The sequence below is a fragment of the Aedes albopictus genome, chromosome 1 (genome assembly GCF_035046485.1).
Source record: "Aedes albopictus strain Foshan chromosome 1, AalbF5, whole genome shotgun sequence".
Classification (NCBI taxonomy): Eukaryota; Metazoa; Arthropoda; class Insecta; order Diptera; family Culicidae; genus Aedes; species Aedes albopictus.
The window spans coordinates 34,222,860-34,249,619 of NC_085136.1; the positions used below are offsets into that span (position 1 = coordinate 34,222,860).

The following is a 26,760-nucleotide window of genomic DNA, read 5'->3' on the forward strand; positions in this document are numbered from 1 at the left end:
GGTACGGTCCACTACCACTAAGGAGTGGATGGTCATCGTCGGTCAGCGAGAGCAGAGAGGAATTGAGTAGTTAGTTGATCCTCAGTACGTCGTCGCGATCAGTCGCAAGGGGCGAACCCTTGCTCGATTTTTATTTGTTAGTTTTAAGAAATAAACAGTGTTAATGTTAATAAAGTTTATGTAGTGTTTTTTGTGGAAAAATAAAGTGTTTTATGTAAACCTGGTGTTCTACGTTGCCTGCGATGGTCTGAAGATGACTAATTCTACGTGACGGATTCGGGAAATTCAAGGAATCAGGAAGGAAAGGACAACGAAAGTGGACGTTTGATGGATTAAGGAAAAGGAGGTACGTTCTGGTGAAGGTCAAGTGGAGGTCGAATACTATTTCGGTCGGATGCTCTCCGACATAAACTGGTCCTTCGAGCCGGATTTCCACAACCGCCAGACCAAGGATCGGTCGAAACTCGACACTTCGACCACTTCGCGCCAAGAACGTCCAGCAAAGGCCCTTCGTTGGACAAAGGACACCCGCCATACTACACTGTCCTGAATAGGTCAAGCGCCATCCAAACGGGCTTCAAAGGAAGAAGTCGCCATCTCAAGCCGTCTTCAAAGGATCCTTCGGCCATTCAAGATCGTGTGAAAGGTTCCAACCGCCATCGTCCACCAATCCAATAGGATCCTGCAACCAACTCGACCACTGCCCAAAGGATTCGCGCCAAGCTATTCGCCATCAACTCGAATCAGCCACACCAAACGAAGTCTCGAGTTGGAATCTGGATTCGGCTAGCAGTATTCGATCGTCTGCAGGATTGTAGAATAACCGGAGCGTTGTTCTACTACCGGTCAGGTATGTAAGAACACACTAGTTAGTATATGTTTAGCCGAAGCATGATCCACATTCCCCACTAACGCCAACCATTCGATCTCTTGTGTGACTGTGGCTCGTCGTGAATCAACCGGACTGTGAACGAGATGTCGATGTGCTGCGACTTGTGCATGGAACGGTCGCTGTGAGGATCATCGTTCAACGAACACTACCGATGGTGAATTGGTTCGCGAAGAACTAGTTCTGGACGGTTTCAAATCTGTGCATGCTGCAACGACGCGACGAGTGATTGTAACACCGAAGGTGACGACTTGCAGACGGACGACCAATTGCGACTTCGAGAAGGACGATTCCAAGGTTGCTTCCAGGCTCGGGCATCGCGGAACGGCCATTGCGGTCAGGTAAATACACTTTATAGTATATGCCCAGCCGAAGCTGGTTTTGTGATTCTACACACCTGAATAAATTTCAACCCTTTCGATGCCAATTGGACTGTTGCGAGTCAACTCATTTATGGACGCAATCCCTGAGGTTTTTCGTTGGTTTTCGGACTGAAGCTATTTCGTTCAGCGCCATCTTTAGTTCTCCAGGTGAGACTAAGTATATGTCCTGCCGAAGCAGGCAATTTTGTGTATCTACATTGCTTGTTTCTTCTCCGCTGCACTGGAATTGAATTGAATTGAGGCGATTTCACACTGTACCACCCACGACGTTGAGAATTGTGACGATTTGGACATTTGGATGCAATTTGGACTCGGCTACAATTGCACGCTGTAGTTTCATAGGTGAGGCGAACAGTATATGTCTAGCCGAAGTTTCAAATTTGCATACTACATTATTGGGTTTTCCACTCCTACGCATTTGCTGGCTTGAAACGGAATCTGAGGCAACGGATCGTACGTTGCGTTGAGGTGAACCAAATCGGAGTTTGCTGCTTTTGGCTTCGGTAGCGCCGCTGTTTCTTCTCATAGGTGAGCTGAACAGTATATGTCTAGCCGAAGCAAACAAATTTGTATACTACATCTGCGTTTTCTCTCGAATTTGGATTCACCAACGATTCAACGATACTGCGAGTGGAGCATACTGCCTGATTTCCGAGTTTCATCTGAGTTCCGGTTGCGTAAGGCAAGCAACCATGTCGAAACCCGTCACGAGGAGTGCGGATTCCCTGAAGTCGTTAACTACAAAACTGAAGGGACTCAAATTATCTTTGAGTAATATTTGCGTATTCGTTAAAAACTTCAAAGATGATACTACCGCTGCTCAAATCAATGTCCGCCTTGAGAAGTTGGATACGCTATGGGTACAGATTAGTGAAACTGTTTGGGAAATCGAAGCGCACGAAGATTTCGAGGAACAAGAAAGCCTTCAGACCAGCCAAGTGGACATGGAAAACCGCTACTACGATGCGAAATCGTTTCTAGTGGAAAAGGCTCAAGCGTTTCAGAGCGATGCCACTCAGAACCAAACGCTTCATCCTGGAGACGCCACTCTACATGGCATGATGGACCACGTTCGGCTGCCTCAAATCAAGCTTCAATGTTTTGATGGCAACATCGACGATTGGTTGAGTTTCAGGGATCTTTACACTTCCCTGATTCACGAAAAACCCGATCTACCAGCAGTGGAGAAATTTCACTATCTGAAAGGTTGCCTGGCGGGTGAGGCAAAGGCACTGATCGATCCGCTAAAGATCACAAGAGACAATTACCTGGTTGCTTGGCAGACGTTGCTAAAACGCTATAACAACAACAAGCTTCTAAAAAAGAAGCAGGTGCAATCGCTAATCAAATTGCCGTCTCTCTGCAAGGAATCAATCACGGATCTCCACAAATTGGTTGATGGATTCGACCGTGTTATTCAAACGCTCGACCAAATTATCCAGCCAGCGGATTACAAGGATCTGTTGCTGGTGGAACTTCTAAGCAGTGGTGTCATCGTGGTTACTCCAAGTTACTCACTGAGTAACCAGCTCTTCAGTTCAAAAAATTTTTTTTTTTTTCAGGAAGCAAAATATAATAAAATACCAATTTTGGTCATTTTGGGTGCACACTGTTAACGCCCTGACCACATCAGTTTTAGTGAATATGGATTTTTAAACAATTTGACATTCTGGACCGCCCCCTCAGGAAGCAAAATATAATAAAATACCAATTTTGGTCATTTTGGGTGCACACTGTTAACGCCCTGACCACATCAGTTTTAGTGAATATGGATTTTTAAACAATTTGACATTCTGGACCGCCCCCTCAGGAAGCAAAATATAATAAAATACCAATTTTGGTCATTTTGGGTGCACACTGTTAACGCCCTGACCACATCAGTTTTAGTGAATATGGATTTTTAAACAATTTGACATTCTGGACCGCCCCCTCAGGAAGCAAAATATAATAAAATACCAATTTTGGTCATTTTGGGTGCACACTGTTAACGCCCTGACCACATCAGTTTTAGTGAATATGGATTTTTAAACAATTTGACATTCTGGACCACCCCCTCAGGAAGCGAAATATAATAAAATACCAATTTTGGTCATTTTGGGTGCACACTGTTAACGCCCTGACCACATCAGTTTTAGTGAATATGGATTTTTAAACAATTTGACATTCTGGACCGCCCCCTCGGGCAGTGGTGTCATCGTGGTTACTCCAAGTTACTCACTGAGTAACCAGCTCTTCAGTTCAAAAAAAATTTTTTTTTTTCAGGAAGCAAAATATAATAAAATACCAATTTTGGTCATTTTGGGTGCACACTGTTAACGCCCTGACCACATCAGTTTTAGTGAATATGGATTTTTAAACAATTTGACATTCTGGACCGCCCCCTCAGGAAGCAAAATATAATAAAATACCAATTTTGGTCATTTTGGGTGCACACTGTTAACGCCCTGACCACATCAGTTTTAGTGAATATGGATTTTTAAACAATTTGACATTCTGGACCGCCCCCTCGGGCAGTGGTGTCATCGTGGTTACTCCAAGTTACTCACTGAGTAACCAGCTCTTCAGTTCAAAAAAAATTTTTTTTTTCAGGAAGCAAAATATAATAAAATACCAATTTTGGTCATTTTGGGTGCACACTGTTAACGCCCTGACCACATCAGTTTTAGTGAATATGGATTTTTAAACAATTTGACATTCTGGACCACCCCCTCAGGAAGCGAAATATAATAAAATACCAATTTTGGTCATTTTGGGTGCACACTGTTAACGCCCTGACCACATCAGTTTTAGTGAATATGGATTTTTAAACAATTTGACATTCTGGACCGCCCCCTCGGGCAGTGGTGTCATCGTGGTTACTCCAAGTTACTCACTGAGTAACCAGCTCTTCAGTTCAAAAAAAATTTTTTTTTTCAGGAAGCAAAATATAATAAAATACCAATTTTGGTCATTTTGGGTGCACACTGTTAACGCCCTGACCACATCAGTTTTAGTGAATATGGATTTTTAAACAATTTGACATTCTGGACCACCCCCTCAGGAAGCGAAATATAATAAAATACCAATTTTGGTCATTTTGGGTGCACACTGTTAACGCCCTGACCACATCAGTTTTAGTGAATATGGATTTTTAAACAATTTGACATTCTGGACCGCCCCCTCGGGCAGTGGTGTCATCGTGGTTACTCCAAGTTACTCACTGAGTAACCAGCTCTTCAGTTCAAAAAAAATTTTTTTTTTCAGGAAGCAAAATATAATAAAATACCAATTTTGGTCATTTTGGGTGCACACTGTTAACGCCCTGACCACATCAGTTTTAGTGAATATGGATTTTTAAACAATTTGACATTCTGGACCACCCCCTCAGGAAGCGAAATATAATAAAATACCAATTTTGGTCATTTTGGGTGCACACTGTTAACGCCCTGACCACATCAGTTTTAGTGAATATGGATTTTTAAACAATTTGACATTCTGGACCGCCCCCTCAGGAAGCAAAATATAATAAAATACCAATTTTGGTCATTTTGGGTGCACACTGTTAACGCCCTGACCACATCAGTTTTATTTTATTTTAAAGCCAAAAACGCTTTATTTCAAAATTCCCAAAGAAATGGGTTATGTTATTATCACCACCAGCTGGGTGCACATCTTCAAAAATTTTCAGATCACTTCACTTCACTGAACTGAACTGAAACATTAGTATATTATATATGGTAAATTCACACCCTGTGTACTCCTCATGCATGTCCATGTTACGTTTGCGATACTGTCGTTGGATTGAAAATGTTTAACTTTTTCTTATAACTTGTATACGGTTGATTTCTTGTGCATACATTTGGGCGTTTAAAATTTGTTTTCCTTGGCAATAATTTCCAATCAGAAAAATGTGTGTACATTTGCATTGTTCCAATTTATACATGTCCTTGACAAATAAAAAAACAGTTGGAAACTTTAGCACACAGTTTTTGTTCCCTGATTCTTTATTTTTATGTATTCACTAGCTGACCCGGCAAACCTTGTATTGCCCATTTCAATTGTGGCTCTTGCACTACGACACTTGGTTTAATCGAGATGGTTTTAAATTTCTCTCTTCGTATAAAGCTTATAAGAATTTCACAGTTTTTCTAATGTTTTTTGTTTACTTTCATAACACAGTCACCCTGCGAACAAATTGATCATTAGTTTTGATAATTTTTTCTTTCGTTTATTAGTTATATGTCTACTCATATACATTGGAAGGCCGGCTGAAGAGGCACGTTATCTTCCATTTTTGGCATTTGTTCCCATGTGTTTCATGATTCCACATGCTTGACTAAGAAAGGAAGGTCCACTATTTCGTAACAGTGTAATTCGAAAGCACAGCCTATTTTTAAAAGAAGGAAAAATCTCATATGAACTATGCAGTTTGGTTGCTAGTAAAACCTTTATCAGTGTAATTACGGAAAAAATCTACCATAGAGTTAACAGTTCAACTGCCATAAGCTACACAACAATGCCACTCGAAAGAAAAACCTTTGATTAACCCGTTTTGGTCATAGTTAGAAATTTAATTTCAGAAAATCGCCGTGACATCATTTTCAACCGATATTTACAAAATTTGGAATGAAGACCGCGCTACATCCCTAGTTGCATGGAAAAATATTAAAATGGTTTTTTGGTTCTTGGGGGTTGAGTTATTGAAGGGGGGTCAAATAGGGTCAAAAATGGACCAACTTCCTTTTAATCACTGATTATTTGTGAGAAACACATGGAAAAAGATTGCAAATGTGTTCAATTATCGTTTTATTATTGCAAATGCATTGTTTAAGTAAATTGGGATTACCTGGTTCTGGTTTCGGATGTTCTGGGTCACGTTTGGGGTGCCTTCAGGAGACACATTTCGCAAGTTCCTGACACCTGACATTTAGCATAGCATAATTCTAAAAAATACATTTGTCATGTCCCATTCTACATAGTGTCGCAAATCAAGTATTTGGGAGGAATATTCAGAAATTTTTGGACATATTGACCACCATCCCGGATGTTTCGGGAACCTGGGGCTACCCGGAAATAGTGGCCTTTTCCCGAACAATTACGAAACCTGGCTTGCGACACGTCCAACATCATGATTTTGCAAATCAAGAGTGTTGGAGGTGAATTCGGAGGTTTTTGGACAATGTGACCATCAGAGGGAACACCGTCAAGCTCGGTATGAAGGGTTTCCGCGATGGCCAATCGGAGACAGCTGCCGGAATTCCAGGGGTTTTGTACCTTTCGTCGCCTGCAATCACTTATTATAACCATAATAAATATGAATATGGTATGGAATTCGGAAATTCCCATAAAAAGTCCAAGGACAATTATTTTCTCTTCGACATTATTTTATTTAAATTTGATCGGAAAACTTATTTGTGAATTCTTTTAGAAGTTTATTCAAAATTCTCGAAATCATTTTTGGTTTTTATTTTATGTTATTTCAACTTAAAGCTAATTCTACGCTTAAATATTTTTTTGGGAGATTTATTTGGCAATTTTTATAGAAATTCCAGCGGTAGTATTTGGAGGAATTATTCGTAGTTCCTTTATAAGTTTCTTCGGGAAATAATATAATTATTTCAACAGCAATTTCTGAAATTCCTGCGGCAATATTTAACAAATATTGTCGTAAATCGTTTTAAAGTTATTTTGCCAAATTCATCAATAATTCTTCCGCGAATTTATTCAATATTTTCAGAATTTTCCAGACATTATTTTCAACTTTCCTGCGACAACGTTTTCGGCAATAATTATAAAATCCTTTCAGAAGTACCTACTTTTGAAAATTTCTTTAAAAACTCTTATGAAAAATAATTTGAAATTTATTTTAGGCAATTTTTAGAAATTCCTTCATATTTTTTTTGAGGGATTTCTCCAGCAATTACTTTGCAAATTCATCTTACATTATGTTGAGGGATTCTTTCGGCATAATTCGGGAAAATATTCGTATATTATTTTGAACGTTTCTTCAGCAACTAATGAGAAAAAATTCGGAATTTATGAGAAAAAAAAATCGTTGATTCTTGTGAAGATTCGCATTCTTTTCTGCAAAGATTTCTCCAGGAATTCTTCCAGAGATTCCTCCAGGAATCCCTCAATAAAAAACTTCAGGGATTCTTCAAAGAAATCATCCAAGCATTCCTCCAGAAATTCCTCCAGCGATTCCTCGAGGGATTCCTCCAGGAATTCCTCCGAAGATCCCTCCAAAAATTTCTCCAGAGATTCCTCTAGGAATTTCTCCAGGGATTCCTCCAGGAATTTCTCCACAGATTCCTCCATGAATACCCCCATGGATTCCTCCTGGGAAACTGCCAGAAAATCGTCCAAGCATTCCTCCAGCGATTCCTCAAGAGATTCCTCCAGGAATTTCTCCGGCGATTCCTCCAGTAATTTCTACAGGAATTTCTCCAAAAATACTTCCAAGTATTCCTCCAGAGATTCCTTTAGGAATTCGTCCAGGGATTCCTCCAGGAATTTCCGCAGGGATTCCTCAAGAAACTTCTCCAGGAATTTATCCAGGGATTCTTTAAGGAATTAAAATTCCTCCAGGGCTACTTCCAGGGATTCCTCCAGGGAATCATCCAGAAATTCCTCCAGGGATTCCTCCAGGAATTTCTCTAGGGATTCCTCCAGGAATTCCACCAGGCATTCCTCCTTGCATTCCCCCAGGAGTTCTTCCAGGGTTTCAGGAATTTCTCAAGGAATTGTCCCAATAATTCCTCCAAGGATTCCTCAAGGAACTCCACCAGCGATTCCACCAGGAATACCTCCAGGGTTCCTCCAGGAATGTCTTCAGGAATTTCTCCAGAGTTCCTTCAAGAATTTCTCCAAGGATTCTTCCAGGAATTTCTCCAGACATTCCTCCAGGAATATCTCTAGGGATTTCTCCACGGATTCCTCCAGGAAAACCTCAAGGAATTCCTGAAGGAATTCCTCCAGGCTATCCTCCAGAAATACCTTCAGGGATTCCTCCTGGGATTCTTCCAGGAATTCCTCCAGGCATTCCTCCTGGATTTCCTACAGAGATTCCGGAAGAAATTTCTCCAAAGATTCCTCCAGGAGTTTCGTCAGGGATTTCTCCAACAATTTCTCAATGGTTCCCCCAGCAATTTCTCCAGGGATTCCTCAAAAAATTCATGCAAGGATTCCTCCAGAAACTCCTTCAGGGATTCCTCAAGGAATTCCCCCAGGGCTTTCTCTAGGGATTCCTCCAAGGATTCATCCAGGAATTCCTCCAAAAATAACCTCCAGGGATTTCTCCTGGGCTTCCTCCAGGGATTCCCCCAGGGATTCCTCCAGAAATTCTTCAAAAAATACCTCCAGGGATTCCTCCTGGGCTTCCTCCAGGGATTCCTGCAAGGATTCCTCTAAAAAATACCTGCAGGGATTCCTCCAGGAATTCCTCAGGAAATTCCCAAATGGAGGAGAACGTGCCTCTGGAGCCGACCTACTGATACCTGAAGGATTCCTCCAGGAATACCTCCAAGAATTCCACCAGGAATTTCTCCAGGGATTCCTCCAGGAGTTTCTCCAGGGATTCCTTAAGGAATTCCTCCAGGGCGCCTCCAGGAATTTCGCCAAGGGCTCCTCCAGGGGATCCTCCAGAAATACCTCCAGGAATTGCTCCAGGGATTCCTCCAAGTATACCTTAAGAAATTCCACCAGGAATTTCCCCAGGGATTCTTCCAGGAATTTCTTTAAATAATTTTTCCAGGATTCCTCCAGGAATTTCGTCACGGATTCCTCCAGGATTTCCTCCAGGGATTTCTCTAGGGAATCTTCCAGAAATTCATCCATTAATTCCTACAGGGATTCCTCAAGGAATTTCTCCAGGGATTGCTCCAGGAATTCCTCCAAGGACTCCTTAAGGAATTCATCCAGGAATTCCCCCAAAGTTTCCTTAAGCAATTCCTCCAGGGATTCCTCCAGGAATACATCCATCGATTCCTCCAGGATTTTCTCCAGGGATTCCTTAACGAATTTCTCTAGGGTTTTTTTTTCAAGTATTCCTCCAAGGATTTTTTTTTTCATGAATTTCTCCAGGGATACCTCCAGGAATTCCTCCAGGGCTTCCTCCAGGATTTCCTCCTAGAAATCCTGCACGAATTCTTTAAAAAAACGGAGATCGACCAGCCAAGGGCTGAAAATTTCCTTAATAAAGCTCCTCCTCTTCTTGGCGTAAAGTCCCAACTGGGACAAAGCCTGCTACTCAGCTTAGTGTTCTATGAGAACTTCCACAGTTATTAACTGAGAGCTTCCTCTGCCAATGACCATTGTGCATGTGTATATCGTGTGGCAGGCACGAAGATACTCTATGCCCAAGGAAATCGAACCCGTCACCCTCAGCTTGGTCATACTGAATACCCATGCCTTTACAGCTGTGGCTATAGGGGCCCTGTCCTTAATAAAGCTAATTATCATAATTCTTTCAAAAATACCTCCAGGGATTCCTTCAAGCATTCCTACAGGAATTTCTCCAAAAATACCTACAGGAAATCCTCAAGGAAGTCCTCAGGAAATCCTCCAGGAATACTTACTGGATTTCCCCTAGGGATTGCTCCAGGAGTTCCTCCAAGGTTTCTTCAAGGAATTCGTCCAGGGATTCCTCCAGGAATACATCCAGCGATTCGTCGAGGAATTTCTCCAGGGATTTTTTAAGGAATTTCTCCAGGGTTCCTCTAGGAATTTTTCCAAGTATTCCTCCAGGAATTCCTCCAGGGATTTCTCCAGGAATTCCTCCAGGGATACCTCCAGGAATTCATCTAGGGCTTCCTCTAGGGCTTCCTCCAGGGATTCCTTCAAAGATTTCTCCAGAATTTCCTCCAGAAATACCTCTAGGTATTCCTCCAGGAATTTCTCAGGAAATCCTCCAGGAATTCCTACAGGAACTCCTCCAGGGATTCCCCCAGGAATTCCTATAGGCGTTATTCCAGGAATACCTCCAGGGATTCCTCCTGGGATTCGTCCAGGAATTCCTCCAGGGATTTCTCTTGATTTTTTTTAGTTAATCCTCAAGAAATTCCTCCAAGGATTCCTCCAAGAATTTTTTCTGGGAATTCTCCTGGTATTCCTTCAGGAATTTCTCCAGGGATTAATTCAGGAATTTCTGTGGTAATTCTCCCAGGAATTTCTCCAGGAATTCCTCCATGATTTTTCTAGGGGTTTCTTCAGGAATTTCTCCAGGTATTTCTATAGCAATTCCTCCAGCGATTCATCCAGAAATTTCTCCAGTTATTCCTCACGAAATGCCTCCAAGGATTCCTCCAGCAATTTCTTCAGGAATTTCTACAGGGATTAATTCAGGAATTTCACTAGGGATTGTTCCAGGAATTTCTCCAGAGATTCATCTAGAGATTCCTCCAGAGATTCCTCCAAGAATTTTCCCAGTGATTCCTCCAGGGCTTCCTCCAGAAATACCTCCAGGGACTCCTCCTGTGGATCTTCCAGGAAATCGTCCAGGCATTCCTCCAGGCATTCCTCCAGGAAATCCTCCAGCGATTGCTCAAGGGATTCCTGCAGGGATTCTTCCAGGAATTCCTGCGAGGATTCCTCTAGGAATTTCTCAAGGCATTCCTCCAGGAATTTCTCCAGGAATACCTCCTGGAATTTCTTCAGGGTTTCCTCCAGGAATATCTCCAGGGATTCGCCCAGGAATTCCTTCAAGAATATCTTCAAATATTCCTCCAGGAATTCCTCCAGGGATACCTCCAGGAATTCGTCCAGGAATTTCCGAAGGGATTCCTCAAGGAATTCCTCCAGGAATTTATCCAGGGATTCCTTAAGCAATTTCTCAAGGGTTCCTCCAGGAATTCCTCCAGGGCTACCTCCAGGGATTCCAGCAGGGAATCCTCCAGAAATTCCTCCAGGGATTCCTTCAGGGATTCCTCCAGAAAATCCAAGGATTCCATCTGGAATTTCTCCAGGAATAACTCCCGGAATGCATCCAGGAATTCCTCCTATTCTTGGAGCTTTTCATATTTCGAAAACTTTATTGATTTTTTAATTGTGTACGAAAGAACATCTTTTTCTGAGCTCGAAAACAGTTTTTGGCAGTTTTTGACACTGCTTGACATCTACGCTTAGTACAAAATCCGATGAGGGGTGATTCATCATATCGCTTCCATACACACATCAAATTGGTTTTTAAATAGGTTCCATGCCACCAAATTTTATGAAAATTTGGATTTTGGTCCAGTTTGGCATGCAGATTCAGAATATGGATTTTTATCAACACCGCTTAAGCCAATTCCTTCAGGGGTTTCTTCTGTAATTCCTCCTGGTAATCCTCCTAGAATCCTTCAGGAATCCCTTTGGAAATTCCTCCATGATTTCCACAGGGATTTCTCCAGCAATTTCTTTAGGGATTCCCTTAGGGATTTTCATTCATTTCATTTATTAAATATTACATCAAATTCATAATAAAACTGAGTCAACAATATTCCACGGTTCGTGGCTGCCGCTCTCCATCCTTGGTCACCCAGCGTGCTCTCTGCGCTCCACGCCTTCTTGTGCCAACCGGATTGGTAGCAAACACCAACTTTGCAGGGTTGCTGTCCGGCATTCTCGCAACATGCCCTTCCCACCGTATCCTTCCGGCTTTGGCCACCTTCTGGATCCTTGGTTCGCCGTAGAGTTCAGCGAGCTCGTGGTTCATCTTTCGCCGCCACACACCATTCTCCTGTACACCGCCGAAGATCATCCTTAGCATGCGTTGCTCGAAAACTCCAAGTGCCTGCAGGTCCTCCGGTCTTATAAGCGTTTTGTACATGGTAAATTTGGTACGGGGGTGAATCTGGAGCCCGTAGTAAATCCGACTTCCACTGATGATGCGCCTTCGAATTTCACGACTAACGTTGTTGTCAGCTGGACGTGAGGATCCGATGTAGACTGATTCCTCCACCACCTCGAAGGTATCCCCGTCTATCGTAACCTTGCTACCCAGGCGGATCCGGTCGTGTTCGGTTCCATCTACAAGCATGTACTTTGTATTTGAGGCATTCACCACCAGTCCGACCTGCTTTGGTGCTTCGCGTTTCAGGCGGGTGTACACTACAGCTCTGCCACCGTTCCAAATTTTCTGACGATAATATCCATGTCGTCCGCGAAGCACACAAATTGCCCGGATTTTGTGAAAATCGTACCCCAGCTGTAGAGCCCGGCTCGTCGCATTAGACCTTCTAGAGAGATGTTGAAGAATAGGCATGAGAGTCCGTCACCTTGTCGCAGTCCCCGGCGAGATTCGAATGAGCTGGATAGTTCACCCGAAATCTTTACGCAGTTTTACACACCGTCCATCGTTGCTTTAAACAGTCTAGTCAGATTCCCAGGAAAGCCGTTTTCGTCCTGGGTCCGTTTCGTTTTTAGGGATTCTCAATACAAGTCATATAGCCGAGGCGGTAAACGCACGGGTATTCAGCATGACCATGCTGAGGGTGACGGGTTCGATTCCCGGTCGGTCCAGGATCTTTTCGTAAAGGAAATTTCCTTGACTTCCTTGGGCATAGAGTATCTTCGTGCCTGCCACACGATATACACATGCAAAATGGTCATTGGCAGAGGAAGCTCTCAGTTAAAAAACTGTGGAAGTGCTCATTGAACACTAAGCTGAGAAGCAGGCTTTGTCCCAGTGAGGACGTTACGCCAAGAAGAGGAGAGAGAGGAATACAAGTCAAATTAAAAAGATATTTTAGTAAATTAATCAGAATAACTCCAAGGTGTTCCATAAGTACTGTGATTTTACGACAACACTTTTCAATGCAAGTCAAATTTTAAAAATAATTTCAATAAATTTATCAGAATTACTCCAAGGAGTTCCATAAGAACTGTGATCTTTCGACAACAATTCTCAATAAAAGTTAAATTTAAAACATTATTTCAATAAATTTATTAGAATTACTCCAAGGAGTTCCATAAGAACTGTGATTTTACGACAACACTTCTCAATACAAGTTAAATTTTAAAAATAATTTCATGAAATTTATCAGAAATACTCCAAGGAGTTCCATAAGAACTGTAATCTTTCGACAACAATTCTCAATACAAGTCAAATTTTAAAAATTATGTCAATAAATTTATCAGAATTACTCCAAGGAAATCCCTTAGAACTGTGATTTTACGACAGAAATTCGCAATACAAGTCAAAGTTTACCTTGGGATGGATTTCTAAAGCAATCCCAGTAGGATTTGTAAAGAACTATTGAAATAATCCCTTGCTGAAATTGCTGCAGAAATCCCTGAAATTCAAAATAAAAGCCAGCACAAATTTCTGAAAGAAACCCTGAGCAGTTCCGTGATCAGGAAGGTGGAATCTTCTCTGAATTATCAACTTGAACCTCTCATTCTATGAACGTCAAGTACATTTCAGCGAGCACAACTCCACATTCGTGTGCAAGAGTTTTTGATAGTGAAGAAATTTTTAGTAAAATCCCTGCAGAAATCTTAGGAAGTGTTTTTGAATGAAGCTTTGAATGAATATTCGAAAAAATCCCAGGGATTTCCCGTACAGGAATCCGAGGAGAAATACCTTAAGAACTTTTTGGTAAATTCTTGGTGGAATTCCAAAAATACAAAAATAAATACTTATTCATAGCCAAAATTCCTTGAAAACCCCTTCATTGAAATTGTTGGAGAATTTCCTGCAAGTATTCTAAATCTGCAAGTAAAAGTAAATCTGTGAGCGATTTTTTTTATTCAAAAAAAAAAAATCTGAATACCTGGAGAAACTGCATTGTGCCGCGTCTGCAAATATCACTAGAATTTTTTGAAGGAATCAATGGAAGAGTTTCTGAAGGACTTCTCGGAGGAACCTCTATGGCATTTTTGGCCGATATGTTTCTTAAATTTTCTGACAGATTTATAAAGCAATACCTCCGTAATTTCATATATTACAATAAATCCGTAATTTCATATATTACATTGTTAATGATATATTTTGAGGGAATTTCTACGACTGAGATCGCAGCTCATTAAAAAGCGAAGGAATTTTCACATTGTTATTGATTTACGATGAGAGCTGTTTTCGAATCTGAGATAGCCACTTTATATTTTGGGAACTGAAAAATCTATTATCCTTTTTTGGTATATGATGAGCGCAATTTTAACATCCAAGACTAGCACTTTTTTGTGAGCGGGAAAATTGTCTTGTTTGCTTTATTTTGGGAACAGTAAAATAGTTAAATTGAGCGCAATGCTTGAATTATTTATATGGGGGCGTAGCATCATAAGGGGCGCAGCTATTTTGAAAGCTTGGGTAACCAGCTCTGATTTTAGCATGACAGCACTGCTTCTAAGTTCTCGTCTCGATCCTACCACACGACGCGGGTGGGAAGAACATTCGTCTACGAAGCAGCAGGACACTGTGAAGGATCTGCTGGAATTTCTACAGCGGAGAATACAAATTCTCGAAGCTCTACCAGCGAAGGTAGAAACGAAGATCGACCAATCCCTACTACCGAAACGGAAACCGTTCTCAGCGAAGGTCAGCAACAACGCCGTACAGTCGAACAACGCTAAGTGTCCGTCGTGTTCGGAGATTCATGGACTCCACATTTGTCCAGCCTTTCTGAAGATGTCGTTGTCCAGTCGAGAGTCCCTACTGCGGGCTCAATCGCTCTGCCGCAATTGCCTCAAACGTGGTCATCTTGCTCGAGAGTGTGCATCGAAGTTCTCTTGTCGGTATTGTAAGGCACGACACCACTCCTTGCTGTGCTTCAAGGAAGGAGACGCTAACGGTAGCCAAGGATCATCAAGGAAGGCGAATCTGGGAGATAGCGCTAAGCAGGACGGCACAGGTGCGAATTCGAAGGCAGCGAATGCCTCAGCGGTTGAATCTACTTCTTCCAACGCGGCACAGTGCGTCTCATCTCAGGTTCTCCTAGCTACAGCAGTCGTAGTGATCGAAGACGACCAAGGTTCTCGCTATCCAGCACGAGCGCTACTGGATTCAGGGTCGGAATGCAACTTCATCACCGAGAATCTTTACCAGACGATGAAGGTAGCGGTTAAAAGGACGGACATTTCGATTATGGGCATCGGACAATCAAGCACTAAGGCATCTCGCAAGATCAAGGCAGTCGTCAAGTCTCGAAACTCGTCGTACGCTCGATCGATGGAATTTCTCGTTCTACCGAAGGTCACAGCTTGCCTACCAACCTCTACAGTTCAGGCAAATGGATGGGATATACCGGTAGACATCGAATTAGCGGATCCAGAGTTTTTCCGGTCAAGAAAGGTCGACTTGGTGTTAGGTATCCAAGCTTTCTTCAGCTTCTTTCCAACCGGAAGGGAAATCCAACTTGGAAAGGGTTTACCTGTGCTGACCGAGTCCGTATTTGGGTGGATAGTGACAGGCGAAAGCACTACAGCAAGTCAGGGTACCAAGTACACTTGCAATATGGCAGTCTCGGACGATCTGGAGGAACTAATGGCACGGTTTTGGTCCTGCGAGGAAGTGGGAGCCGTCAGCAAATTCTCTCCAGAAGAAGCGCACTGCGAGGAGAACTACGAACGGACAGTCAAGCGGGAATCGGACGGACGATACACGGTCACCCTCCCCAAGAACCCCGAAGTTTTGGCGGAAATCGGTGAATCGAAGGACATTGCTCTGAGACGGCTGCGAGCGGTAGAACGAAGGTTGTCTAAGGATGAGCGGCTTCGGAAGCAGTACAGCGACTTCATGACTGAATATCTGGAGCTCGGTCACATGCGAATGGTGAATGACTGCGAGGAGAATAGAGTCAAGCGTTGTTATCTACCCCACCACCCGGTAATCAAGGAATCTAGCACCACGACCAAGGTGAGAGTGGTCTTCGACGCTTCATGTAAAACGTCTACGGGTGTATCACTCAATGATGCACTGTATGCTGGACCAGTCGTTCAGCAAGATCTCAGGTCGATCGTTCTCCGCAGTCGGATTCGTCAGGTGATGGTTGTAGCTGATGTGGAGAAAATGTTTCGGCAGATCTGGACGAATTTGGAGGACACTCCTCTACAATGCGTTTTGTGGACGTCACCAGATGGGAAGGTTTCCACATACGAACTTCTAACCGTGACGTACGGCACCAAATCTGCCCCATATCTCGCCACTCGGACCTTGAAACAGCTGGCGTCCAATGAGCGGGACAGGTTTCCTCTAGCAGCACCAACCATCGAAGAGGACGTGTATATGGACGACGTTATCTCTGGAGCAGACGACGTCGAATCGGCGATCGAATTGAGAAGGCAAGTCGACGCAATGATGATCAGCGGTGGATTCAAACTGCGAAAGTGGGCTTCCAACCGCCCGGAAGTACTAAAAGGAATTCCAAGGGAAAATCTGGCGTTACCTGATTCGAACGGCATTGATTGGGACCAGGATGCAGAGGTGAAAGCATTGGGCTTAACATGGCTTCCCAACGTAGATCAATTCCGTTTCAAGTTCGACATTCCTCCAATCACCGAGAATCAGATCCTCACGAAACGACAAGTGCTGTGTTTCATAGCGAGACTATTCGACCCACTAGGCCTGCTTGGAGCGACCATCACTTCAGCGAAGATCTTCATGCAGCGGCTCTGGTGTCTGAAGAACGAAGAAGGTCAGAATCTTCAATGGGATGACCCACTACCCGAAATGGTGGGTGAGGAATGGCGAACATTCCACGAGCAACTTCCTTCGCTGAACAAAATTCGAATTCCACGATGCGTCATCGGTCCAGATTCAGTATCCGTAGAATATCACTGTTTCTCGGATGCCTCGACAGTCGCTTACGGTGCGACAATTTACGTTCGGAGCCAAAGGGGCGATGGCACAGTTTCAGTTCACCTTTTGACCTCGAAATCAAAGGTGGCACCTCTCAAGGTGCAGTCGCTACCTCGATTGGAACTCTGCGGCGCACTTTTAGCAGCTCAGCTTTGGGAAAAGGTAGCGGAGTCATTGAAACTAGATGACCGAGTTCAATTTTGGACGGATTCGACATGCGTACTCCATTGGATAAGGTCACAACCAGCAACATGGACAACTTTCGTCGCGAACAGAGTTGCGAAAATTCAAGGTTTGACGAAAGCAGATCAATGGAGACACGTTCCTGGAGTTACAAACCCGGCTGATCTGATCTCGCGTGGAATCTCGCCGAACAACATCCTTGGGAACGATATGTGGTGGCATGGACCTACCTGGCTGCTGCAAAACCCGGAAAGTTGGCCCAAACCCGTGAAAAACACCCCAGAAGAAGAGTTGGAGAAACGACGCAATGTGGTGGCTTGTACTTCGTCGAAGGAATCTGGGTTCATTTCAGATTTTTTAGCCAAATTTTCATCGTTTACGAGGTTAATACGGATGACCGCATACTGGTTGCGCTTCCTGAACAACTTACGGTGCTCAGCGGATGTGAAACGGACAGGATTTCTATCTAGTTTTGAACTACAAGCTGCGGAGCAGGTGATCATTCGGAAGGTTCAGGAGGAGTCGTTTCTGGACGAAATCAGCAAGTTGTTGGCTGGCACACCTGTGGCTCGGAATTCTCCTCTGCGATGGTACAATCCACAATTGGACGAAAACGGCATCCTACGAGTCGGGGGTCGATTAGCTCATTCCGAGGAGTCGCCGAGAACGAAGCATCCGATTGTTTTACCGGCAAGACACGCTCTCACTGAGTTGATCCTCCAGCATCATCATCAAATGTACCTCCACTCTGGGCCACAATTGCTTCTAGGTACGGTTCGGCAACGGTATTGGCCACTAGGTGGCAGAAACCTGGCGAGAAAGGTCGTCCACCAATGTCAGCGATGCTTTCGTGCAAAACCGTCCGCAATGCAGCAACAAATGGGAGAATTACCGGCAGCTAGAGTCACCGTTTCGCGTCCTTTCTCGAAAGCTGGTGTCGATTTCTTCGGGCCTGTGTATCTGCGAGCTGGTCGTGGACGGACACCGACAAAGGCATACGTCGCAATCTTCGTGTGCATGGCCACGAAGGCCGTGCATATGGAACTAGTCTCAGACCTTTCTACGGAGCGGTTTCTACAGGCGTTGAGACGTTTCTTTGCTCGCCGGGGGCGCTGCACCGATGTTTACTCGGATAACGGGACGAATTTTGTGGGAGCAAGAAATCAAATCCGAGAGCTGTTCGATTTGCTGAAAGAGAAGACACATCGTGAAACTGTCGCAAAGGAATGTGCAAACGAAGGCATATACTGGCACTTCAACCCTCCAAGTGCCCCACATTTCGGGGGTTTGTGGGAGGCAGCAGTTCGATCAGCGAAGTTCCATCTACTACGAGTCGTCGGTATCAATCCTGTGCATCAAGAGGATTTCGTCACCTTGCTGACACAAGTGGAGGCCTGCATGAATTCTAGGCCAATGACGTCACTCTCAGATGATCCTCTAGATTTGGAGCCGTTGACGCCGGCACACTTTCTGGTTGGAGGATCTCTGTTATCCATGCCTGACCCTGATCTCAGCGATGTCCAACTTGTGCAGCGGCAGCTTCAGGATTTCTGGAGACGCTGGCGACGCGAATATTTGTCCCAGCTTCAGGCCCGATCAAAACATTGGCAACCAGCAGTTGATGTTCAGGTTGGAAGATTGGTTGTGGTAGTTGAGTCGAATCAGCCACCTACACAGTGGAAGATGGGCCGGATTCAGGAGTTGCACCCGGGCGAAGATGGAGTCACTCGAGTGGTCACAGTGCGAACATCTACTGGCAGTTTGAAACGACCGTTGGTCAAACTCTGTTTGTTACCAATGCAGGATCAGAATGAATAAGGTTGAGTTCGTAAATTTCGTCCAGTGCATCGAGAGGAGGTTTCTTTATTTTCAGAAGTTTCCCGGCAACTTCAGGGTGGGTGAGGATGTCTGCGAACAACATCATATATTGCTACGGATGCAGCCAACGGCTGGATATGCTCGCTACATTCAGGTACTCCACGGGCCGAATTGCGCTACTGTTGCTGTTGCGGTCGTTCACATCTACGTGGACATCGGTACGGTCCACTACCACTAAGGAGTGGATGGTCATCGTCGGTCAGCGAGAGCAGAGAGGAATTGAGTAGTTAGTTGATCCTCAGTACGTCGTCGCGATCAGTCGCAAGGGGCGAACCCTTGCTCGATTTTTATTTGTTAGTTTTAAGAAATAAACAGTGTTAATGTTAATAAAGTTTATGTAGTGTTTTTTGTGGAAAAATAAAGTGTTTTATGTAAACCTGGTGTTCTACGTTGCCTGCGATGGTCTGAAGATGACTAATTCTACGTGACGGATTCGGGAAATTCAAGGAATCAGGAAGGAAAGGACAACGAAAGTGGACGTTTGATGGATTAAGGAAAAGGAGGTACGTTCTGGTGAAGGTCAAGTGGAGGTCGAATACTATTTCGGTCGGATGCTCTCCGACAGGTCCCACTATAAAATTTCGAACTTAAACCGATACATTTAGCATTTTTAGTAACTTACTTCACCTAATAGCATGGCTATTTCAATACTGTATGATATAAACTCATCTTTTATGTTGGCATTACGCTCCAGCTGGAACGAAACTTGTTTTCCAGTTAAACAAAAACTGTTATTTCTTCGCAACTTGCAGTTTCAATCTAAATTCAAATATTGCTGCAATGCGCGTTGAGCTCATAAACCAAACATAAACATTTTAACTTAATTAAGAGGCTCAAACGTCGTGAAGCATTACGAAGCCGATCCAATATAATGACAAAGAGGTGGCTGAATTGAATGACTGGTATATGTGAAAATTTTCTGAATTTAAGCAAGCTTGAAATATTGTTGGTAAATGAGTTGATGAGTTTCACTTTTTTATTTCAATATTTTATCCCAATAATTTTATTGAATTAGTGTGTCTGTAAGTGAGTGGCTTAGTTATCGCCTATTTAGAAAATAAAAAGAACACTGTTGGGTTAAACCCAAATCGATGGCAAACTGCCGGAGGGACTGAACAAGCAATCAAGATATCAATTGATGAGAGATCAACCGAGTAAGTGAATTGAAGAGTAAGCGAGTGACTTGGTGAGCGAGATTTTGCAAGTGTTTGGGTTGATGAGTAAATGAGTAAGATGATATTCGAGTGATTTGATAAGTGAGTTGGTTTATTAATGGGTTGATGGGTAAGTGAGTGACTGTTTTGAATGAATGTGTTAATGAGTTTTTGAGTAAATTGATAAACAAGTGACCTAGACGCTCAGAGACTTGATGAGTAAGTGAATTATTGTGTAAACTGTTCTTAGTAAGTTGTGTCGTAGACAGTGTACGCAGAATATGCCACCACAAGCGAAAAACAGGCAACAAAGAAGGCACGGCAACAACGCTTTGTTATTTCGTTAGCAGATAATGACAAAATCGCTCCCGAGTTTGTTCACAATAAAAACGGTAGGAATATTTGTCTCGTTCTATTCACATCGTGATTTTCGCGAATTCGATAATGTGGGTCGACAATTTTAGCAGAAAAGCCGGAATATCAGCACACGCACGGTAAGCGATGTTTGTTTTATTGCTCTCATCGCCTGACATGCGTTTGTTGCGCAGCGCCTTTGTTACCAACATGCACCGCTTAGGACAAAGCGTTTGTTTTTCGGCGTGATCCGTTTTTCGTACCCTGGTCGTAGATAAGCGGCTTTCTGTGTATATGTAAAAGAAATAATAGAGACCAAAAGTATTATACTCTTATTATTGTATTTGTATTAAAAGTGAACATAGTATCGTAACTGCTTGTTTTCGAATAGGATGAATACAGAACCGTACCATTACCAACGGCATTCTGACCCTCCATATTCAAATAAAGATACATGAAGCATGAAGCCTCTAATGGCAAATCACTCCCAATCTTTGCTGGGGTCCCTATTCATATGACCCATATAAGCAGAGGAAGGCATGGTGCAGAATGTTTTGAAAACTTAAGCTGTTGTATTTCTAAACATTTTATTTCAACAATATGTAGATATTTCTTGGAATTTAAAATTAATACAAAAGCTTAATCAGTTGCATGCTCTGTTGGTCATTAGGCAAAATAGGCCATTAGGCCGAAAATGTCATTAGGCCGAAAAATTCATTAGGCCGAAAAGGACGCTAGGGCCGAATAATTCAGGTATGGCACAAGGTTATTTCGCCAAGACCCGGCCAAAATACCATTTCGGCCTGAGTACCTGATCGGCCTGAAGACCTTTTCGGCCTGAAGACCTTTTCGACCTGAAGACCTTTTCGGCCTGAAGACCTTTTCGGCCTGAAGACCTTTTCGGCCTGAAGACCTTTTCGGCCTGAAGACCTTTTCGGCCTGAAGACCTTTTCGGCCTGAAGACCTTTTCGGCCTGAAGACCTTTTCGGCCTGAAGACCTTTTCGGCCTGAAGACCTTTTCGGCCTGAAGACCTTTTCGGCCTGAAGACCTTTTCGGCCTGAAGACCTTTTCGGCCTGAAGACCTTTTCGGCCTGAAGACCTTTTCGGCCTGAAGACCTTTTCGGCCTGAAGACCTTTTCGGCCTGAAGACCTTTTCGGCCTGAAGACCTTTTCGACCTGAAGACCTTTTCGGCCTGAAGACCTTTTCGGCCTGAAGACCTTTTCGGCCTGAAGACCTTTTCGGCCTGAAGACCTTTTCGGCCTGAAGACCTTTTCGGCCTGAAGACCTTTTCGGCCTGAAGACCTTTTCGGCCTGAAGACCTTTTCGGCCTGAAGACCTTTTCGGCCTGAAGACCTTTTCGGCCTGAAGACCTTTTCGGCCTGAAGACCTTTTCGGCCTGAAGACCTTTTCGGCCTGAAGACCTTTTCGGCCTGAAGACCTTTTCGGCCTGAAGACCTTTTCGGCCTGAAGACCTTTTCGGCCTGAAGACCTTTTCGGCCTGAAGACCTTTTCGACCTAAAGACCTTTTCGGCCTAAAGACCTTTTCGGCCTAAAGACCTTTTCGGCCTAAAGACCTTTTCGGCCTAAAGACCTTTTCGGCCTAAAGACCTTTTCGGCCTAAAGACCTTTTCGGCCTAAAGACCTTTTCGGCCTAAAGACCTTTTCGGCCTAAAGACCTTTTCGGCCTAAAGACCTTTTAGGCCTAAAGACCTTTTCGGCCTAAAGACCTTTTCGGCCTAAAGACCTTTTCGGCCTAAAGACCTTTTCGGCCTAAAGACCTTTTCGGCCTAAAGACCTTTTCGGCCTAAAGACCTTTTCGGCCTAAAGACCTTTTCGGCCTAAAGACCTTTTCGGCCTAAAGACCTTTTCGGCCTAAAGACCTTTTCGGCCTAAAGACCTTTTCGGCCTAAAGACCTTTTCGGCCTAAAGACCTTTTCGGCCTAAAGACCTTTTCGGCCTAAAGACCTTTTCGGCCTAAAGACCTTTTCGGCCTAAAGACCTTTGGGGCTGTCCATAAACCACGTGGTCATTTTTTTGGGACTTTTCAACCCCCCCCCCCCCCCCGCGTGGTCATTAGTCCATACAAAATTTTTTATTTGTCCATACAAAACAGTCATTGGCCGAACCCCCCCCCCCCCCCCTATTGACCACGTGGTTTATGGACAGCCCCTTTTCGGCCTAAAGACCTTTTCGGCCTAAAGACCTTTTCGGCCTAAAGACCTTTTCGGCCTAAAGACCTTTTCGGCCTAAAGACCTTTTCGGCCTAAAGACCTTTTCGGCCTAAAGACCTTTTCGGCCTAAAGACCTTTTCGGCCTAAAGACCTTTTCGGCCTTAAGACCTTTTCGGCCTAAAGACCTTTTCGGCCTAAAGACCTTTTCGGCCTAAAGACCTTTTCGGCCTAAAGACCTTTTCGGCCTAAAGACCTTTTCGGCCTAAAGACCTTTTCGGCCTAAAGACCTTTTCGGCCTAAAGACCTTTTCGGCCTAAAGACCTTTTCGGCCTAAAGACCTTTTCGGCCTAAAGACCTTTTCGGCCTAAAGACCTTTTCGGCCTAAAGACCTTTTCGGCCTAAAGACCTTTTCGGCCTGAAGACCTTTTCGGCCTAAAGACCTTTTCGGCCTAAAGACCTTTTCGGCCTAAAGACCTTTTCGGCCTAAAGACCTTTTCGGCCTAAAGACCTTTTCGGCCTAAAGACCTTTTCGGCCTAAAGACCTTTTCGGCCTAAAGACCTTTTCGGCCTAAAGACCTTTTCGGCCTAAAGACCTTTTCGGCCTAAAGACCTTTTCGGCCTAAAGACCTTTTCGGCCTAAAGACCTTTTCGGCCTAAAGACCTTTTCGGCCTAAAGACCTTTTCGGCCTAAAGACCTTTTCGGCCTAAAGACCTTTTCGGCCTAAAGACCTTTTCGGCCTAAAGACCTTTTCGGCCTAAAGACCTTTTCGGCCTAAAGACCTTTTCGGCCTAAAGACCTTTTCGGCCTAAAGACCTTTTCGGCCTAAAGACCTTTTCGGCCTAAAGACCTTTTCGGCCTAAAGACCTTTTCGGCCTAAAGACCTTTTCGGCCTAAAGACCTTTTCGGCCTAAAGACCTTTTCGGCCTAAAGACCTTTTCGGCCTAAAGACCTTTTCGGCCTAAAGACCTTTTCGGCCTAAAGACCTTTTCGGCCTAAAGACCTTTTCGGCCTAAAGACCTTTTCGGCCTAAAGACCTTTTCGGCCTAAAGACCTTTTCGGCCTAAAGACCTTTTCGGCCTAAAGACCTTTTCGGCCTAAAGACCTTTTCGGCCTAAAGACCTTTTCGGCCTAAAGACCTTTTCGGCCTAAAGACCTTTTCGGCCTGAAGACCTTTTCGGCCTAAAGACCTTTACGGCCTAAAGACCTTTTCGGCCTAAAGACCTTTTCGGCCTAAAGACCTTTTCGGCCTAAAGACCTTTTCGGCCTAAAGACCTTTTCGGCCTAAAGACCTTTTCGGCCTAAAGACCTTTTCGGCCTAAAGACCTTTTCGGCCTAAAGACCTTTTCGGCCTAAAGACCTTTTCGGCCTAAAGACCTTTTCGGCCTAAAGACCTTTTCGGCCTAAAGACCTTTTCGGCCTAAAGACCTTTTCGGCCTAAAGACCTTTTCGGCCTAAAGACCTTTTCGGCCTAAAGACCTTTTCGGCCTAAAGACCTTTTCGGCCTAAAGACCTTTTCGGCCTAAAGACCTTTTCGGCCTAAAGACCTTTTCGGCCTAAAGACCTTTTCGGCCTAAAGACCTTTTCGGCCTAAAGACCTTTTCGGCCTAAAGACCTTTTCGGCCTAAAGACCTTTTCGGCCTAAAGACCTTTTCGGCCTAAAGACCTTTTCGGCCTAAAGACCTTTTCGGCCTAAAGACCTTTTCGGCCTAAAGACCTTTTCGGCCTAAAGACCTTTTCGGCCTAAAGACCTTTTCGGCCTAAAGACCTTTTCGGCCTAAAAACCTTTTCGGCCTAAAGACCTTTTCGGCCTAAAGACCTTTTCGGCCTAAAGACCTTTTCGGCCTAAAGACCTTTTCGGCCTAAAGACCTTTTCGGCCTAAAGACCTTTTAAGCCTAAAGACCTTTTCAGCCTGAAAACCTTTCGGCCTCAATTCATTTTCGGCCTAAAAACCTTTTCGGCCTAAGGACATTTTTGGCCTAAAGACCTTTTCGACTTCATGACCTTTTCGGCCATATGACCAATCCGGTTCAATGACGTTGTTGGCCTAATGACTTATTCGGTTATATAAATACATTGATGTAACAATATTTTGCGGTCATACGACGTTTTTTTCCGACCAAACGATATATCGGCCTGGCGACCTTTTCGACTTAACAACATTTTCGGCTCAATGACCTTTCCTACCTTATAACGTTTTTGGCCTAACGTTATAATCGCTTATTTCGATAATACTGTATATATTTCGACGTAAACTGCGATGGAAGAGCTATTTAAGTAAAAAATGAATCCATTTACGTAATGAATACATTTAAATATCCCCGACTTATTTCTTTAATGGAGATTTGAGTGAACGACACCCAGTGGCCCAATGAAGAATTCTTCGTTTGATGGGAAGTTTCCTCAGACTGGAGTGAGAATCGAAGTCACACTACGTGGATATCAATACGCTTAAATGGCTGGCGCTGCTAACCGCACGGCCACGAAACTCATACTTTATAACTCACTTACTAACTCACTAATTCACTTACTAATGCACTCACTCCTACAGAACAGATCTCACATACTCATAAACCAACAAACTCACTTACTCACTATGTCACTCACTGACTCTCTAACTCATTTACTTACTATCACACACACTCACCAATTTAATAATTTTCTTACCAACACATTAAAATTAACGGGACAACTCCCTGTAAGCTGTATGTACCTTTCCTAATTCGTAACTGACTCACTCACCAACTCACTTAATCTTGTAGCACCTCACATTCATCCTCTCATCAATTCACTAATCAACTTCTTATTCACCAACTCACTCACCTAGTTCCTACTTACCCGATTATTAAGAAAGTGTTAAAATGTGATGTCAGTCTTATGCTGTCTGTCGGCTCCGTTTTGCCTCGAGACATTTGAGCCTAATGCATGAGAGTCTTATAATGTTATAAGAGAAGCTAACACTGTTTGTTATTAAAAAATATAATAAAAAAGTACAGTACGGATCACATCGAACGTGAAAAGAGGCAAATTATCGTGGGACTGATATGCGTAGAAATTTTGCCAACAGGACCACATTTCTAGGCATAACAGTCCCACTAATCATTTTTTTTGCAAAAACACTATATTTTTAAAAATATTTGATTGGAAATACTTCAGGCATGAAAATTTAAGCGATTTCTAACAATACTATGAAAACTTAAATCCGATTTGTTGCACCATTTGGCCAAAAAACATGAAAAACCTGTTTGAAACTTCAATCGCGATTTTCTCAGTTTCAAGTTATTCAACATGGGACAACTATGCGTAGAACGGCAGTGAAGATCCCATACAAACCTTCAACTTATTTGCGCTAGCTCAGTTTTAAACCGATTGAGCTGAAATTTTCACAGATTGCCCTTCTCATCTAAAGGCACGATTCTAGAGGATGCCTCGTGGAATTTTTCGGCATTTTCGTATTTTGACCAGTCTAAGATTAGGTAGGCGTAGTTTGACGTTTGACGTGCCTGCACCTTCCCTGGTTTTATGCCCAAGTTGAGTAAATACCCACAACAAATAGTTAATTCTGATATTCGTGTTATTCGTGCGATGTGTGCGTTGGTTTGTCCGTGAGTGGAGAGAAAACCACGCACGTGTTTTTACCGAAAGAGTGGTCGAGTACACTCTCGCTCCCGCGTCGCTCTGCTAGGCGTCGCGATCTCCGACGCTCGGTCAGCTGTTTTCGGTGGGTGGAATGCGAATGATGGTCGATCGTGTCGTGCCGATCGCCTGGCAATGGGTGGTCTTTTGCTTTATGGTCGTTTGGGTCGTTTACTGTAGGACTTTGGGGGTGGACTGGAACGTTCACTCGACCCATTCAATGACCGATCACTTGCCCTCGCCTGCCTACCTATCAGTTCGATTCGATCGGCGCAGGGCAATTGAATTTTCCAGAACATTCCGTGCAGGGTTGCTAGATGTGGTGACATTTGGTAGTCGGGAAGGGCAATCAATAGT

General features: G+C 43.7%; 2 protein-coding genes across 2 annotated transcripts in view; both read left to right on the forward strand.

Moving 5' to 3' along the window:
• LOC109412976 (octopamine receptor Oamb-like) overlaps positions 1 to 26,760 on the forward strand; it is an 841,374-nt gene that overhangs the window by 714,384 nt on the left and 100,230 nt on the right. The gene's annotated exons all lie outside the window — the stretch shown is intronic.
• LOC134288246 (uncharacterized) lies at positions 1,965 to 19,027 on the forward strand. The gene is made up of 2 exons (XM_062852451.1): positions 1,965 to 2,734; positions 14,560 to 19,027. Exons 1-2 carry the CDS (start codon positions 1,965 to 1,967, stop codon positions 19,025 to 19,027), a joined length of 5,238 nt encoding a protein of 1,745 aa, XP_062708435.1.

Coding starts and splice junctions, on each gene's coding strand:
- LOC134288246 (XM_062852451.1), top strand. CDS start 1,965: ATGTCGAAACCCGTCACGAGGAGTGCGGATTCCCTGAAGTCGTTAACT. Junction 2,735..14,559: donor CCAGCGGATTACAAGGATCT/GTTGCTGGTGGA, acceptor CTCTGATTTTAG/CATGACAGCACTGCTTCTAA.